The 15,530-nt window shown below is 44.1% G+C and overlaps 1 protein-coding gene across 1 annotated transcript; it reads left to right on the forward strand.

Annotated features, from left to right (window-relative positions):
- Positions 1–8,023: 8,023 nt before the first annotated feature.
- LOC1281111 (uncharacterized) lies at positions 8,024–9,825 on the forward strand. The gene is made up of 3 exons (XM_321049.5): positions 8,024–8,401; positions 8,490–9,395; positions 9,458–9,825. The coding sequence occupies exons 1-3, from the start codon at positions 8,211–8,213 to the stop codon at positions 9,711–9,713; spliced, it is 1,353 nt and encodes a 450-aa protein (XP_321049.4). The 5' UTR covers positions 8,024–8,210; the 3' UTR covers positions 9,714–9,825.
- The last annotated feature ends 5,705 nt before the right edge of the window (positions 9,826–15,530 follow it).

A 15,530-nucleotide genomic window follows, 5' to 3' on the forward strand; every position in this document is an offset into this window, starting at 1 on the left:
CCTGGTACAGATCGTGCTTAACCGTTTGAATTGTGGTTGGCAGTTTTCAAGTGATCCGGTGGCTTGAACCCCCTCGGGGATTGATGTTTCAAGCGGCTGTGAGTGTGAGCTGTTGCTAATTGGCTTTGGCGTTCTGGCTGTAGGAAGTTAGAGTGTGGAATACTACTTTAGTAATGTTTTCTAAGCTCTTACTTTTATCAAGCATGGGTACAAGCGACATTGACTATTGAATATTACACATTTTCGTTAAGTTTAAGCATCAAGATAATTTAATTCAGTCCATTTTCCTAGGGAAGAAATAATTTAGTAAATGAGGCATAAAACAGATAGAATTCAGTAGGAATAAAGTTGATTCTTATCGCAAAATCGAATGAAACGACCATGGCCAGGCCTTAAGGAAGGTTAACCGTAAGACATATACCATCCAGCAACTAGAGGAAGAATTCAAATATGCGAGAAACAGGACTCCGATCAAAAGAGCATTGCCATGCGATAGGCTATTACTCGCTCAATACCGCTGAGGCTCTTCACGAGAACTAAAATCATGCCACGAAAGCTTGGAAGACAAATATCAAGAAGTTTAATTTTGACTCGGTGTTGGAACAAGTCCATCTTACTTGCTGATGTCGAGGACTTTACTAATTTCTTAAGAAGAAGTCCTAAACTGTTATTTTGTTTGCTCAAGGTCAGTCAACGTCAGCTCTTAGTTACCGTTTTGTGCAATAATGTTTTAGATTCTGCATTCAATGATGTATTTGAAGCGGCGCTCATAATTTCTAAATTCATTACTAACGGAAACATCAATGCAAATGACCAAGATTTTAGTTATGCACGTACCTGTAGGCAACGAACCAAATCAATAGGTAATGTTCCAATATAGTAAACTTCTTCAATTTTCAACGTCTTCCACAGGTCTTTGTAATGCCAATTTTTCCCAATATAAGGTGTTCGTCTTACATTTCAAAACGGCTCGAAAAAAACTATGTTTAATTGAAACCACAAAATTGTATAGAAACTTTAAAGTTTCTACATGTTTTCTGATAAAATATGAGTGTAAAAAAAAGGTCTCCACATTTTCATGATCGCCGTATAAACCTCAAGATTTCAAACATTTTCCTTGATGTGTCTTTAATTACCTTCCCCTTATAGCTACTTTATCATTAAATTATTTTATCTTCCCCATTACCCCAGTGAAGGAACCACTGTACCCGAAATATATTATCGTCCAATTTCGAATATGTACGCCTTGCTTACTTATTTTAACGATCACTTTAATCGTGTCATCGTCATCGTGTATCAATGGATTTGATGTCTTGTTTGATAGGAATTTCTGAGTTTCCTTTGCTTACAAACCAATTAAATCGCCAAACAACATAAACGCATACAACCCACTTCACAGCTGACAATCACAGCGTTAAACGGTCCCTCGAGTTCATGCACCCCGAAATGAGCGACGCCCAGTGTAAAGTATGCACAAATTTGCTTGCCACCAACATCAAAGCACCGGATAGCTCGTATGTGTAATATCCATTTCAGCGTGCAGACTGGCATTACAACAAAAGCTGTAGCCAGCGCTCGTTTCATGCAAACTTTGCCGTCCCTCCCCAAAACTGCCAGTAGCGGGCATTTTAAACAACACACACACTCCCACACGGCGGAAAACTTTGGTAATTTAGAAATTCCATGCTGCTACGATCGGGAATGGCTCTGATTTGCAGCGTGCAACATTAAGCACGGTTTCCGTGCGACAACCAAATCGGAACCGAGAGACAAAGCCCGACCCAACCGCACGAACAAAAGCGACGCCCGCATGCTAGCAAGCGATCGACATTGTAACCTAATGTCGAACCAATAAATATGGCTACCAGCTGCCGCATGTTTGCCGCCCGCACCATCCCCGTCCTGCAGTCTGAGAGAGAGAGGAGATCTGACCGTAAAAAGTGCATACTTTTTCGTTGTACAACACCCGCAGACACGCAGGTTACAACAACTGTTTCACCGCACTGCAATATAAGCAATCAGCTCAATGTTTGCGGTTTCCTTCGGTACACCTTTGTGCGAGAGAGGGGTTGAGGTTGAAAAATTGTGCCAAAAGTGCATCGACAAAGTTTTGCCCTGTTTTGCTACATCGTGCCCCCAGACCGAAACCTCTCCCCAAACCGAGGGTCGATCGATTGGGTCCAGTTCATTTTCCATGCAGCGCAGTTTGGACGGGTTCGTTCGTGGTGGTTCCGATTCGGCGACAAAACTTTTGCATTGAACAGCAGCACGAAGCTTGCGCTACACGGTTCAACGCATGTATCTTCCAATCAGAGCCATGATCGTCCCGATCGAAGCACGGGACCTGGTGGAATCATAAATGGGACATAAATTTTTGCCATGCTCCCTGCAGCAACAACCCCGTGCAAGGTTCACGCTGACGCAGCCTGCTGGGGGTTTTTGCAGTATTGAAAAATCGTGCTGCAACTGCCAAAAGGGAACGGAATAGCCTGTTCGTGGTTGAATCTTCCCAGCGCTTGATAGTATTTTTTCCACTCCATTCCATTCCGAGCATAGATATGCATACACACCACCAGTGCGCGCCCTCGCCACTGTTGTCAACCAGTGCTTCCCCCCCAAAGCATCAACCAGGAACCCGATTTACGCCACCGTCTAGACAGTAAAATTGTCCTGAAATTATTCCACCACACCTAGCACACCCCCATAGCTGCGAACTTTCATCGCCCGCGGGAAAACCACCAGCACGTTTGCAATCGACCGATCATAAACTGTAACTTAATATGATTGCACCCGGCGGGAATCGAACATTGGAATGCCTCGGAGCAGCCAGACGGAGCCGCCCCGGGCAGACCGTTCGCAGCATCTTGCAGTTACACACGAGTGCACAAACAACTCCCGCCCGACGACAGAAGCTGGTGAATTTGTGGAGCAAGCGAACATAAAAGCGCACACACACACACACTCGGTTGCTAAACTGCTCATCCCCAAAGGCTAAAGCTGTCAAGACTAATGATGACCACGATCGTTTCTCTCTTTCTCGCTTCCTTCGCTTTTCGCCTTTTCTAACTTTTACGCTCCATTAAGTTTCACTGCTGGGCCATTGACGCGTGGTCAGCAATGCAGTTTTGTTTTTTCTTCTTCTTTCATTCCATTATCACCAGCGGCTAACTCCACACACTCACGGACTTATTTGTGTAGCTTGTCCACTCGGTCATGCCGCACGGGAATCACTTGCGGGTAAGGGTCTGTATAATTGTAATGGATGCTTTAATGGCTGGACTCTGGTCAGTCGGAATGGGCTACAAATGAGATGGCAGAATAGGAGCACTTACACCAGTGCTTTGAATTTGCTAAAGCGTCATCTAGCGAATCAAGGTGTGTGTGTACAATAATATACACCAAATGGAACATTACATTTTTAATGTTTTTTTTATGTATTAATATTTAATAAAAAAACAGCAAAACGTCAAGTATTTAGTATTTTTTGATAAATTACCTGAGCCAAACTTTGTCTTAAAACTTGAGCTAAACCTCGTCAGACAATTAGCCTCTAATGGCGACCGTAGACTTTGCATACATTTAGGCGCTATCTTACAATGCTTCAGAAGAGACTAACAATAATTGGATTTCTAAGTATCCTTCAATTTTATTTTTTTAATTCTATACATTTATGGATGAAATTCTAGTAAACTACCTTTTTAAACTATCCTTTTTAAATTTAATCGTTTAATCGTTATTTTATTTTATCGTAAATTTACTCAGTGTTGCATGTTATTTGACTGGCAGCATCCTACAAGATTCTGTTGATCCGTCTTGATATTGAACACTGCGTTTGATCTGCTCTTTGTTATAGTTATTTAAGTTCTAGTTTTAGCTCAGTGATAAGGCCACTTGTTTGGCCAATCACTTAAACACGATAAAAAACAATATAAACAATACATTTTCCTTTAAAACTCCATACAACCCCCTAAGTTAAGCGATATACACAAGCTTCTTAAAGAATTGTGGCGTCTGATCAAACACAAAACAAAGATGACGTGAATGGTAGGAATAGAAATACGTACATACAGGTCACGCAATATTCCTACGGTCCATATCATCACGCAGCTGATCCAACAGTTCGAAGCTCACCTTCTAAGCTCACGGTTAAATATACTCTTCCTCCGAATATCTTCCCACTAATCTTTGCCTTCTTTCTCCAACACAAAACCAATCCCTACAAACGATGTACTCATTTCAATTGGTATGGATTCATCCTCGGGTGTTTTTTTCGCCCTGCTGTAAACAAACCAATAAAAGTAAGCAAACATTCCACCAGCTAGCGTTTCGCCCGGTAAGGTTCCCCCGGGGAACATTGGTGTATGGAAAAGCAATATTATGGCTAAGGGGAAATCCTCAAGTACAATGCTCAGCGTGATGTTTTGGCTTGTACGTGTACGCGCCCATGCCCAACGGCCCCATCCACGAACGAACGTTTTATTAATCTTCTAATGCACACCGAATCTTTCTACCGTTTCGCCTTTCAGCATTGATCCAACGGCAGCCAGGCTGTGCGTCAGATTGACAAGGTGCGTTGGGAGGTGGCTCGAAGGTGGATTGCTCCCAACGGGGATTAAAAACACACTTTTTGGCAGCGGTCCATTGGGGGTGGATCCAGCAACATGAGAACAAACAAAGGTGGAAATCACAATCACAAGATACCACAGTCAGCACATCCATCTAGCATGTAAATTAGGCACTGCCAAACAAAGAGATAAAACTGCAGGATTCGTTTCATTTCAGCGCAAAAGGTTATTTGAAATTCGCTTTCAAGTTTGGAGAACAATTATTTATTTACAAGCTCGGTACTTCGAACACGAACCATTGAAATGTTAAGAGATTCAGACAAACAGACGAGCTAATTCAGTGCCACTTTAAAAGGGCAAAGATAAATTACATTTTGAACCTACGCGTTGATTGCAAGCGCGTTTTACAATAAAAAAGAGCCGTTATCATACAAATGATATACTTTTAGGCGTTTATGGCAATTAATTTGCTTTTGAAACACTTTCCTGCCAACCATAAACACTCGTTTCAATATCTTCATAGCGCTATTAGAGCATGTATGTATCCCATCGTATTCACCAATCAACTTGCACAAACGAATGTCAGGTTCACGATAAAATAAATAAATAAAGCTCTTCAAAGCATTACCGCCTAGCAGCAAAACCTGCCAGGTTCAGTATGGTCGCCCGTTTCAAAGGTTCACAAACCAACATGTATACCATGTTTTCCCATTCAAGAAGCATAAACTACCGATGCTAGAAGCTCATTTCCTTCGTTTAGATAAACGCTTCCAAACGCAGTAGAAACAAGCGCGTTTCTATCGCTCCAAACCTCCAGTCAAAATCAATTTCCATTTCCCAGAGTTTTTCCACACCAGCGTACCAGCAACAAGGTGCCCAACAACCGTGGGAATCTTCTTCGCCGCTCCTGCGAAAGCTTCAAAGCCTCAAAGACTTTAGCCTTGCGCTCGTTCGGATCATGCCTAAGCCAAACAACAGCTCTTCGCGTTTGACCCGGTACGCCAAACCGCAGCCAGTCAACTTTCCCCGGGGGGCGGAGGGTAGAAGCTCAAATGCCTCAACCTGCCTCGTAAAGTTTGTACGTATGTGTACCATGCCGTTGTTTGTGTGCTTTGATTGCCGAGGCAGAAGTGTGCTGTGCCATTATCATTGTTATTATCATAATGAATACGGTGGAGTTGATATGGATTTGAATTCTTTGTGAAAACTTTCCCACCTCACCGGTTTCGTTGAGCGACATCAACAACAACATGGAGTGGAAATGGAAGAATAAGAAGAAGAAAAAACAACTACTAACAACGCTTTCCCATCGCTTGATGCGCACACATTCGCGACATTCAACGGCGCTTTTGGGGACCAACTTTTCATTCGCCTTTAACGGGCATCCGGCAAAATCCTCCTAACAGCGGGGAAACCGACTAGCACTTCGTTCGAAAATTTAGTTTTCCGCTGACTATTACCGGTGAGCTGTGTTTTTGCTGTCTTGTCTTTACCTGCTGCCAGGTGAAAGTCGCCTACTCCTCCCACAGCAGCAGAAACAATGCTAAACCCGGCATTCCTTTCCCAGTCCCAGGTTGTTCGTGTGTGGTTGTGCGGTAATACCTTCACCCAAGCAAATACGAGCTGATCTTTCACAAACGTACTTGATCGTCGTTCACGAGTATGTGTGTGTGTGTGCGCGCGATATATGTGCTTGTTATGTGCATATCCTGCCAGCACACTTAACTTGATTTAGACTAAGGCCGGCCCCGGCACAAACGCTGACAAGGTGCGAGGCAGCTGGCCGGCAAGACGAAACGGTTTGCACCGGAAATGGAGAAAGTGATTCCCACATCCGAAATTGTGATGCTTCCACTTCACTGTTTGCCAAAAGTTTTCCCCAACTTGGCTTCGTTTCCCCCGCCCACTTCTCCCCCCTCCCCCGCGGGAAAAGAAGCCAAAACCAGCCAGAAAAGGTTTGAAGACGATTCTACCCTGATTCTCGAGAAGAACAAACACTTTCGGGTAATTGAATGGGAAAGTTTTGCCTTACCGACACCGGCACACGCTCGGCAACCCGCTAGGCACCAACATCCCTCCCCCCCCCCCCCTCCCGAGCGAGCCACACATCCCTCCCTCCCGCAGGGTGGGTGATTTTAAGGGTGAACACGGAGATTTCGGGTAGCGTAATTTGATTGCGATTGTCAGAAGCATATGTTGTCGCTTGGTACGCTGTATTTAATGAATTTACTGGCGTCCGGACCGGGCGCCGGCCCGATTTTTCAATCCCACCTCAATCCCTCCGTTGCCAAGTCCCAAAAGTTCCTTCGTTTTATGGCTTATGCTTAAGTTTTACGACTATTTAATTAGTTTCATTATCGTCATGTTATTTGTCTATCTGTCTGTTCGTCTTGCAGGAAAGTTGGGCTCCCCTGTTTTTTTACCCCGAGAAAGCATGTTTGTCTCCTTCACTTGGTACGGTATCCGAGCCCTGCGAAAGTGCAGAAAGTGCAGTTTGACATGCATACTAGCATACCGCACCACGAAAGGAGAAAACGGAAAAAATGTAGAATATTGCCGTGTATGTGACAGTTTCGCTTGCACAGAAAGGCGTACTGCTGGAGAACAGTTGTGCAAAGTTTTGTAGCCGTAACAGCCATTTGAAATGTTGCAGCTCCAAATTCTGGTGGATAATGCTGGTGCAAGCTGGTGTGCCCAAGATGATTCAAGGTGCGGTAGTTATGAAGTTATGACATGTAGCTCCTCGTTCGCATCAAGCAAATTTTTAAAACTTTGAAGATGCATTACCATGACAAAGAGGATTACACATTTATTCCTGTTTATTATCAATGAATAATAGTTAAACCCAACTCCATTTACATAAGCTGAAAGTGATAAAACAAAATTCACAGTAATGCTTCTTTATTATGCAGAAAGAAAACAAACACTCGCAACTGTTCATCAAGACATGAGTCCGAAATTTGACACATCTCGTTTTTGGAAGACACTATAGATCAAATTATCTATGAACTTTGGTCTTCTACCGTCTGAGTAACGGAGATAAAAGTGTTTTAGAAGACTGATCAGAAGGATATGATGGAGAACCCTCCTGACCTTGAACCAGAATAAGACAACAGAGCCTCAACCAGCTGAAGATTTTAATAATCCAATAGCCCGAAGTCATTAACTCTGTGAGAACAACAACACATATTCTTTCCTCTTTGCTCGGATTCATGACCACACGCAACGCTGAAGTCACCAGTACCAAAGTCAACCGAGTCTACAAAAACCATTGATATGTTGGTTCTATGTGGCTCTTAATTCCTCGTTAAACACACACACATACACACCCAACCGCATCTCATCGTGAATGACACACCAATTACGGCAAGGTCAACAACGAAAAAACGCCAACTTCACCGGCTTCCCCGGTTTGGTGTGTGTTTAGTGATAAGATTAGACATACTTCCAACGAACTTCACACTGCGCCTCCGTATCGTTCAGACGCTCTTGCAAGTGTTTGTGTGTTGTCGCTTCTGTTGCATTTTTTTTTTGTATACGTATTGACTCTGTTCACACTGATTGTAGCTTCGGATGCCAAACAGTATGTTGCCGTACTTCGACTGAGTGGGAGAGCAGTTTGTGTAAGACCGTGACCGTATCGCAATGGAGCAAGACAAAAAGGAAAAGTTTCTCACATCGCAGTTGGTTGACAAAATCATTCAATCAAATGCCGATCTGCAAGACTATCGCACCGTGTCAGCAGGAGACCGTACACTTACCACACCCCAAGGTTTGGATGGATTTATGTCGGTCATACACCGGTTGACGTTAAAACTCACCCACCAACGCAGCGGGTAAGCATCGCGCAGTGTGATAAGCAGCGACCAGATTCACACTGGTATCAACAGTTTTATCTTGACCATTTTACAATCCCACCGCCAGTGCTACGAAATGTCTGACCGTGATGGTGAAGGTAATGAAAGGTGATGATAACTTTCGCCAGAAATCGCTCGGACTCGTACTCTTCCCGAACGAGATCAACGTTTATTCGGCTGTGATTCCGGCGTTCGAGCGGCTGGTGCGTGATGCTGGCGCTCCGCTCGATCTTCGCACGCTCGCACCCCGGATCTATCTGGCCGAGTCGGGCGTCCGCTATCCCGCCTACAGCGACCAGGAGGAAACGTTTCTCGTAATGGAAGATGTGTCATTGGCGGGCTTTGTCCCAGGGCCCCGGCTGAACCTGGATCAAACCCATCTGGAGCTTATGGCACGCAAGATAGCTCAGTTCCACGCCTGTTCCTACGCTCTGCGTGTTGCTGGACAGTCGGAAACACTGGGCCGGCTGGTCAAACAGATCATTCCCCTCAACTTCCTGCAGGATGGTAAAATCTTCTTCGAAAGCTACGATATCGTGTTCAAGGTCGTGTTTGAGCGACTCTTCCGTTACTTCGACGAGAAGCCGGCACTGCTTGAGCAGGCCATTGTAGGGGACCGTGTCAGGGCATTGCGGAGCAAGTATGGTACCACTCCCTCCGCACTGATGCAACGTTGTCTCGAGCGGGACGAGCAGTACTCGGTGATTCTCCACGGAGACTACAACCGGAACAATGTGCTGTTTCGCTACAAGGGGAAAGTGCCTCAGGATGTAATGCTGATCGATTTCCAGGAGAATCGGTACGGCTCCCCGGCCCTTGATCTGTCGTTCTTCATGTACATGAACATGCCACCGGAAGCGTGGGCAAACGGGGGCTGGGATCAGCTGCTCGCCGTGTACCATCGGGAGTTGATGCGATGTCTTTGTGACATCGTCAAACTACATCCAGACGATGAGGCACTACAACCGTACAGGTATGGAATAGTATTTTTTACCAAACATGGATCGGTTTTAAATTGGTCCTGCTTCTTCATAGGTTCGACGCAATGAAGGAGCATTTGCAGAAGCACTTTATTTACGGTGCGATCATAGCGATCAAGTTTCTACCCTGCATGCTGGCCAACGAGCAGGAGGTACAGGAGATTGTGCATCACTTCCACACGGACGTTACGGCGGAGGCATTCCGTCAGATCTATCTCATTGCGGGTGGTGAAATCGTGAACGAACGAATCTCCAAAGTGATGGTACATGCCGCTCAGCAAGGTTATCTGGATATGGTGGATAAGGAATAACGAATCTCTTACTACTGTTGAGAGGATGAGATGGATTAGAGCAACCTATTATCTAGAGGTCTAGCATTATTCTTTTAAACCAAAACAATCATAAACTACCTAAAACATTTAAGAACATAGTTTTAGCACAAGACATCAAGTATATGAAAACAGATAAACGAAAGAAAGCACCATGCAATCTCACCATGATAAATACGCTTCCGTGTTGCATCGGATTTAGTGTAACAAATTTTGTCCGACTTGCAAGCATCCCGGAACATCCAGCGGCAGTTCTGCTAGGCGACTCGAAAGAATAGTTTTATCACACATTTGCTGCTCCCAAAAATACGTGCTCCCTTGCTAACGGTGCCGTATTGGATACCTATTGGGCACGGCATCGGTAACCGAGGCAGTGCCCGCAATGCTATGACCATAAGCAATGGCCACCCATAATCACGTTTATCTCCCTGACCAAACCGTGCGAAGGGACCATTTGTCTGGATGGAAAATCTGCGCTCAGCAGCATCGAATCTTTCACGGTACTACGGAAGCAACCAACGAAATCCAACGCCGGTGCTGACGCCGTTCTGCGTGACTGTCTTGCGTGTTTGGAGATATGGTGCAACAGTGATAAACCTGCACTGTACATTCGATTAGCGGTAAGACAAACAGTGGAAACAAACTATTTTATAAAACCCGCTTAAAGCTATTTCTTAACCATAAACTTTAGCATGTTTTATCATTTCCTGGGGAATTCTATGGCTGTCTTTCTACGCCTTGACTTGCACTGCACCAGCGCAACCATCCTATCAATGCAACCGAGAGCTAAGTCTAAAAGTTTGGCCCGTGCTCTATATTTCACGCCACATTCTTCGTCACATTCTTTGTGCCGTTTTGTGCGGCACTTAAACAAATGTGCGCTATAAAACGATTATAAAGTCAGACACAGGACCGCAACCAGTACACAGCTGCACCATTCAAAGGCCGGTGGGGAAGTTTTGCCCACCCTACCGTGGAGGGGATCGGGAAATGGAAAATAGCTGCACAGTTGTTGGACATTTATGTTTCCCATCGTGAGTCGGACCACGGCCTCCGAGCCGTCTCTCCACGATCGACGCCGGACTCCAGTGAACGGTCCCACAAAGGAAGAGTGATAATTTGTCACAATCAAACCCACCATCACCAACCCGATCTATTTGAAGGCAAAAAACAACAACGCGCACCAACCACCCATAATGTATAATGTTCACAGCAGCGGCAGCGAACGAAAGAGACAGATTATTTATGCACATTGAAAGGTCCTTTCCGTTTCGGTGTGTTTGATTTTCTTGCTCATGGCACACACAATAAAACGCTCCTACCCCTGCCGACGCTTCTTGAACGGGGGAATTTCCAACCGGTACGAGAACGTAAATGTGCGGCAAAAAACACACACACACAAACGAGACATTAAAGTGCACCGAGTGCAACTGTAGCGTATGAAGGTGGAATGGACAGGAACACTCCGGTCTCCAACCTAGCTCGATGATGACGATGAAACACACTCACCCAATTTTCGAATGAATTACAGCAATGATGTTTCCGGTGCCAGTGGGATAATATGCATTCGGGCTGCATAATGGGAACGTTTTCCGTGGACATTTTTCTCCCTGGATGGCTGAATCAACCACACACACACACAGACACACAGAAAGGCATGCACGGGTACGACACACAGAGCGACACGTACCGGCTGAAATCTCGAATGGCTTTAACTGAATTAAAATCTCCATACTTATGGTGGGGGTGTTGGGTGGGTTTCTGTGCCTTTTTTATCTCTTTCTGTCCCCACCCTCTTCACGGTGCAAGTGGCGGTTGACCGAAAAAAGCTCTCCATAATCGACCAAATGGTGGAGGCCACAAAAGTGTGGTGACATTTTTTATTGGACCGCTTGTTTTTCACCCATTTTATGCCCACGACTTCAATTTGTGCCTGTTGCCTACTTATTTCCATCGCTGTTAAGCGATGCATGTTTTGACTCTTGGTACTGAGCAGCAACGTGGCCATCTGCCAGATGTTGGCCGTGGTGGAAGAAAAAAAAATCACAGTGCAACACCGAAACACAGTATTGCTGGAAAACAGCTTCGGAAGATTAAAACTGAATGCACAAAATGAAGGTTTCGTAACGATATAGCAAGAGAAAATTGAATAAATTGCTTACTTTTCACTACCGCAAGAGTGCAGCATCAAAAGGGTGGATGGTTGAAAATTTCTCAATGCCTTAATTATAAATTAACCATTAATATAATTCAGCATCAAAGCCATACCAATGACGATTGCTTCACGCGTACGCATTTACCTTTACAGGGAATTATTCATTCACGGCAATTGTAAAGGCAATCTGTATTTTCATAGAATCAAGCTGGCGTTATGACGTCAAGTGGTATTAGAAGCATTCTTTTCCTCCCACATTGTGACTTCTTTTAACTGATAAAGCATCGGTATGAGCTTCGAGGGTGGATTGGGGAATGGATTACAAAACAACAGTTCAATCTGGACGGACTAGAAAAAATCGCCACTTTGAAAAGACGGCCACAAGCGCGGAAACTTGATCTGCATTTATCCTACGTAAATTTTCTCGCCTCGTTCTATCACTAGCTGCGGGGAATGATTTTCTCCGTACTCAATCATAATCACGGTGGTCTTGTGACCAAGAGCGGTCAATTACGATGACGTTCGTAGAATGGCACAATGGCTGACAGAAGAATGAAATTAAGAGAAAGAGAGAGAGAGAAACCACCAACGCCACCACTTAGCCACTTCATCCGTTCACCGAGGCCGGGCACGAAGTGCATAGAGCAAAACTTAATTCCACCGTCATCGATCGTGGCCCGCGGGCAAGTCAGCTGGTCGTGTTAAAAATGATCCTGTTCTCCTCCAACTTGCCGAACGATTGAGTGATTGAACTAATATTGTGTTAGACCGACTCTGATAGTGCCCGCCGGCGAAGCTTTCGTCACGGAGGCGGCGAAATTGTCGAAAGAAATGGAATCAATCAAGCTAATCGGTTTAAAATATTTTCACCCCTTGCTCGCGCTGCAATAGCGATTGGTCTGGAGAGGGGGTTTATTGCCGCGTGGAACAAAGGGTCGACCCTGCCCCGCGGTAGAGCGAACGGCAAAGATCAACAATTAACAATTTGAAATTGATTATGCAAAATCTTTACTCCAACAACAGCCAGCACCGAACCATCTTGAGCGATTTGGTTGATGAGTTTGGATCAGAACTGCTGATGATGGAATTGTTCTGCTGGATGGAGAAATGGTGGAGCTATTTTCAGAGTCTTTTACAATTAATTTAATAGTTTGATTTCTATTCGGAGCTTTGTCTTTCTTCTTTCACGATATTTATCTGTTATTATCACATTTGTTTTGGTATTTTATTATTCATTTAAATTAAAGTATATCTCCACACCATCTTTGCGTCAAAATGTTCTTCCTACGTACGTTGTTGACAAACATCAACGGTCCGTTCATCGTGATGCTAGTTTGAGCAACTAAACATAGAGGGCGCTGACTTCGTAGAGAGGATGCCATCGATGCCACGATCGTAGGGCGAAATATTTCAACATGACTCAGCCATATTTGCAACTGTTAGCACGAAGATTAACCGAAGAACCACCGAAGGGAAAGGGCATCGACCGTAGCGCCGAGCGGGAACGAGCGAAAGGGTACTTAAGGAACGACGGCTGAAGAAGCGCCCTTTTCTCGCGTACTAAAGTCCCGGAAGAAAGAGTATTTTTTTAACCCTTCCGTTTGAATAAAGTGTTAAAAGAACTTTTTGCGTTTACTATTCGCGGACTTTTCAAGTTGAGAAAATTCTGTTGCTCGAGGCAACATACGTAATGGCACTATTCGGGACAAATTTACACGCGAAAACAGTCCCCCGAGAAAAGGTCAGCTGGATAGTTTTCTCCGCAAAGCAAACTGTCTCACCTCTCTCGGCGCCGTGATAGATGTGAAAGCAAAATCGTTTCCAAATCTCCAAGTCACGCTTCTTTGGCTGCTTGCCTTTGTTTCAGCTGTGGGGAGCTACGTTCAAGGCGTTATCTCCACAATCCACTAGCAAAGCGAAGGTGTTTAAATAAAGCCAAGCGGTAGCGGTTTATGCGAATGAAACTGTCCCCATTGAGAAGGGTTTTCCGTGCAAAAGTTATGGGTAAATGTTGATTGCCGCGTTGCTCACGATGGTGAAAAGCAGAACGGAACTCGTTGGTTAAATGTGACATCGGTAAATTGACGTTAAAATGTTGCGTACCAAGCTGAACCGCGTACCGGTACCGGTCGGAGAACGAGAATCGGTGGACTATTAGCGAAATAGGCCGAGTTTAATTTTTAATCACTTCATTAGGGGATTGCGATAACCCCTTTCACGTATGCATTGGCTAAGGCATAAGGTCAGATGGTGTGAGTTTGACAAGGTTTGAAATTTATTTTGAAAGTAAATGATGTTATTTGCCATGTATTTTTATATGGTAGCAATAAACATTTTCAAAGCAATAAATTGATTTTTTAGATATTTTTATATGTTCATTTATTTTCTGATTTACCTTTTTGTCTTACCATTTTGAAACTAGGATTGTCTTATCTCATTTTTCTTTTGCTTTATCAATGTCAATTGATATTAAAGCATTGTCTGTTATTAGAGTTCAATTATTCTTGTTGAACTTAAATTTTACTTTAGTAATGTGTAATAGCTACTTCTGCTGCAATTGCAACCAAAATAAACACAGCGCACAGCGAACAAATTTATGTTCAAAATAGGTTTGTAATTTTAAAAATTATGTTTTTTCTCAATATTAAACTATCCCTTTTTATTGAGATTTTTAGCTTATTGTAATTCAACTTTTTTCCACACAAACAGTAAATATCTATTTGTATCAATTATATTGCATACCTTCAGGCGCCATACTAGACGCCACTCATCATTTGTCCACACAAGCAACGAATAACAATATTTACAATACATATTGCATACCTTCAGGCGCAGTACTAGGATGAAAGAATCTTACCAAAATGTTTTATATTATGCTCCTAACGATACTTTTTGCAAATCCCACGTAAAACTTTCGAAACATGTAATTCATTTTCCCTTTCACAGCAGTGCAACATTAGTTTTAGCCCGCTCGACACAAACCAGACGACAGGAGGCAATGCACCGGACGTGTTGATTTGATAATTTCCTGTAACCTGTTACTGTTAAACAAAATGCGCATTTGTGCTACGTCACACAACCACACTCGAGCTCTACCTTCACTCCCTTCTTTCCATCCCAAACTCTCCCCTCAACTCGCACTGCCCGCAACGTAATGGTGCTAATTTGCATACGGAAAAGGCGACCGAACGACAAATTGCAAAAGTTAAACCATCTCAAAGCTCTGTACGTGTGCGCACGTGTGTGTGTGTGTGTGTGTATGTGTTTTTGTGTGAGCCAGTTTTTTCCTCCTGCTTCCTTCATTACGCTTAAACACCCCCACGCTGCCGTCATTCGCATTCATTTCGAATGCGATAAATTCAAAGCGTATTCATTCGAGTGTGGTTCACTTCAGCATTCGACCGCACCGGGAGCGTGTGCTGCCCGTTCCGGACGTTTGCGAGCAGGTTCCGACCGGCGGTGGTTCATTGGGTGGAAAATTTCCCTTAATTACCTACCCGCAATTGCACCCGTCCTGTTACCAGCAAAACCCAGCCCTGGGAGCGTGTGCTTGTATGTTTGCCTCCCCCCTTTTTTTCGCCCCATTCAAAGGATCCCAGTCAGAAGTGGAGTTGTTTTTGTTTTTTTTTCTTATTCTTCCATCC

This window comes from Anopheles gambiae, chromosome 2, assembly GCF_943734735.2.
Source record: "Anopheles gambiae chromosome 2, idAnoGambNW_F1_1, whole genome shotgun sequence".
NCBI classification, from domain to species: domain Eukaryota; kingdom Metazoa; phylum Arthropoda; class Insecta; order Diptera; family Culicidae; genus Anopheles; species Anopheles gambiae.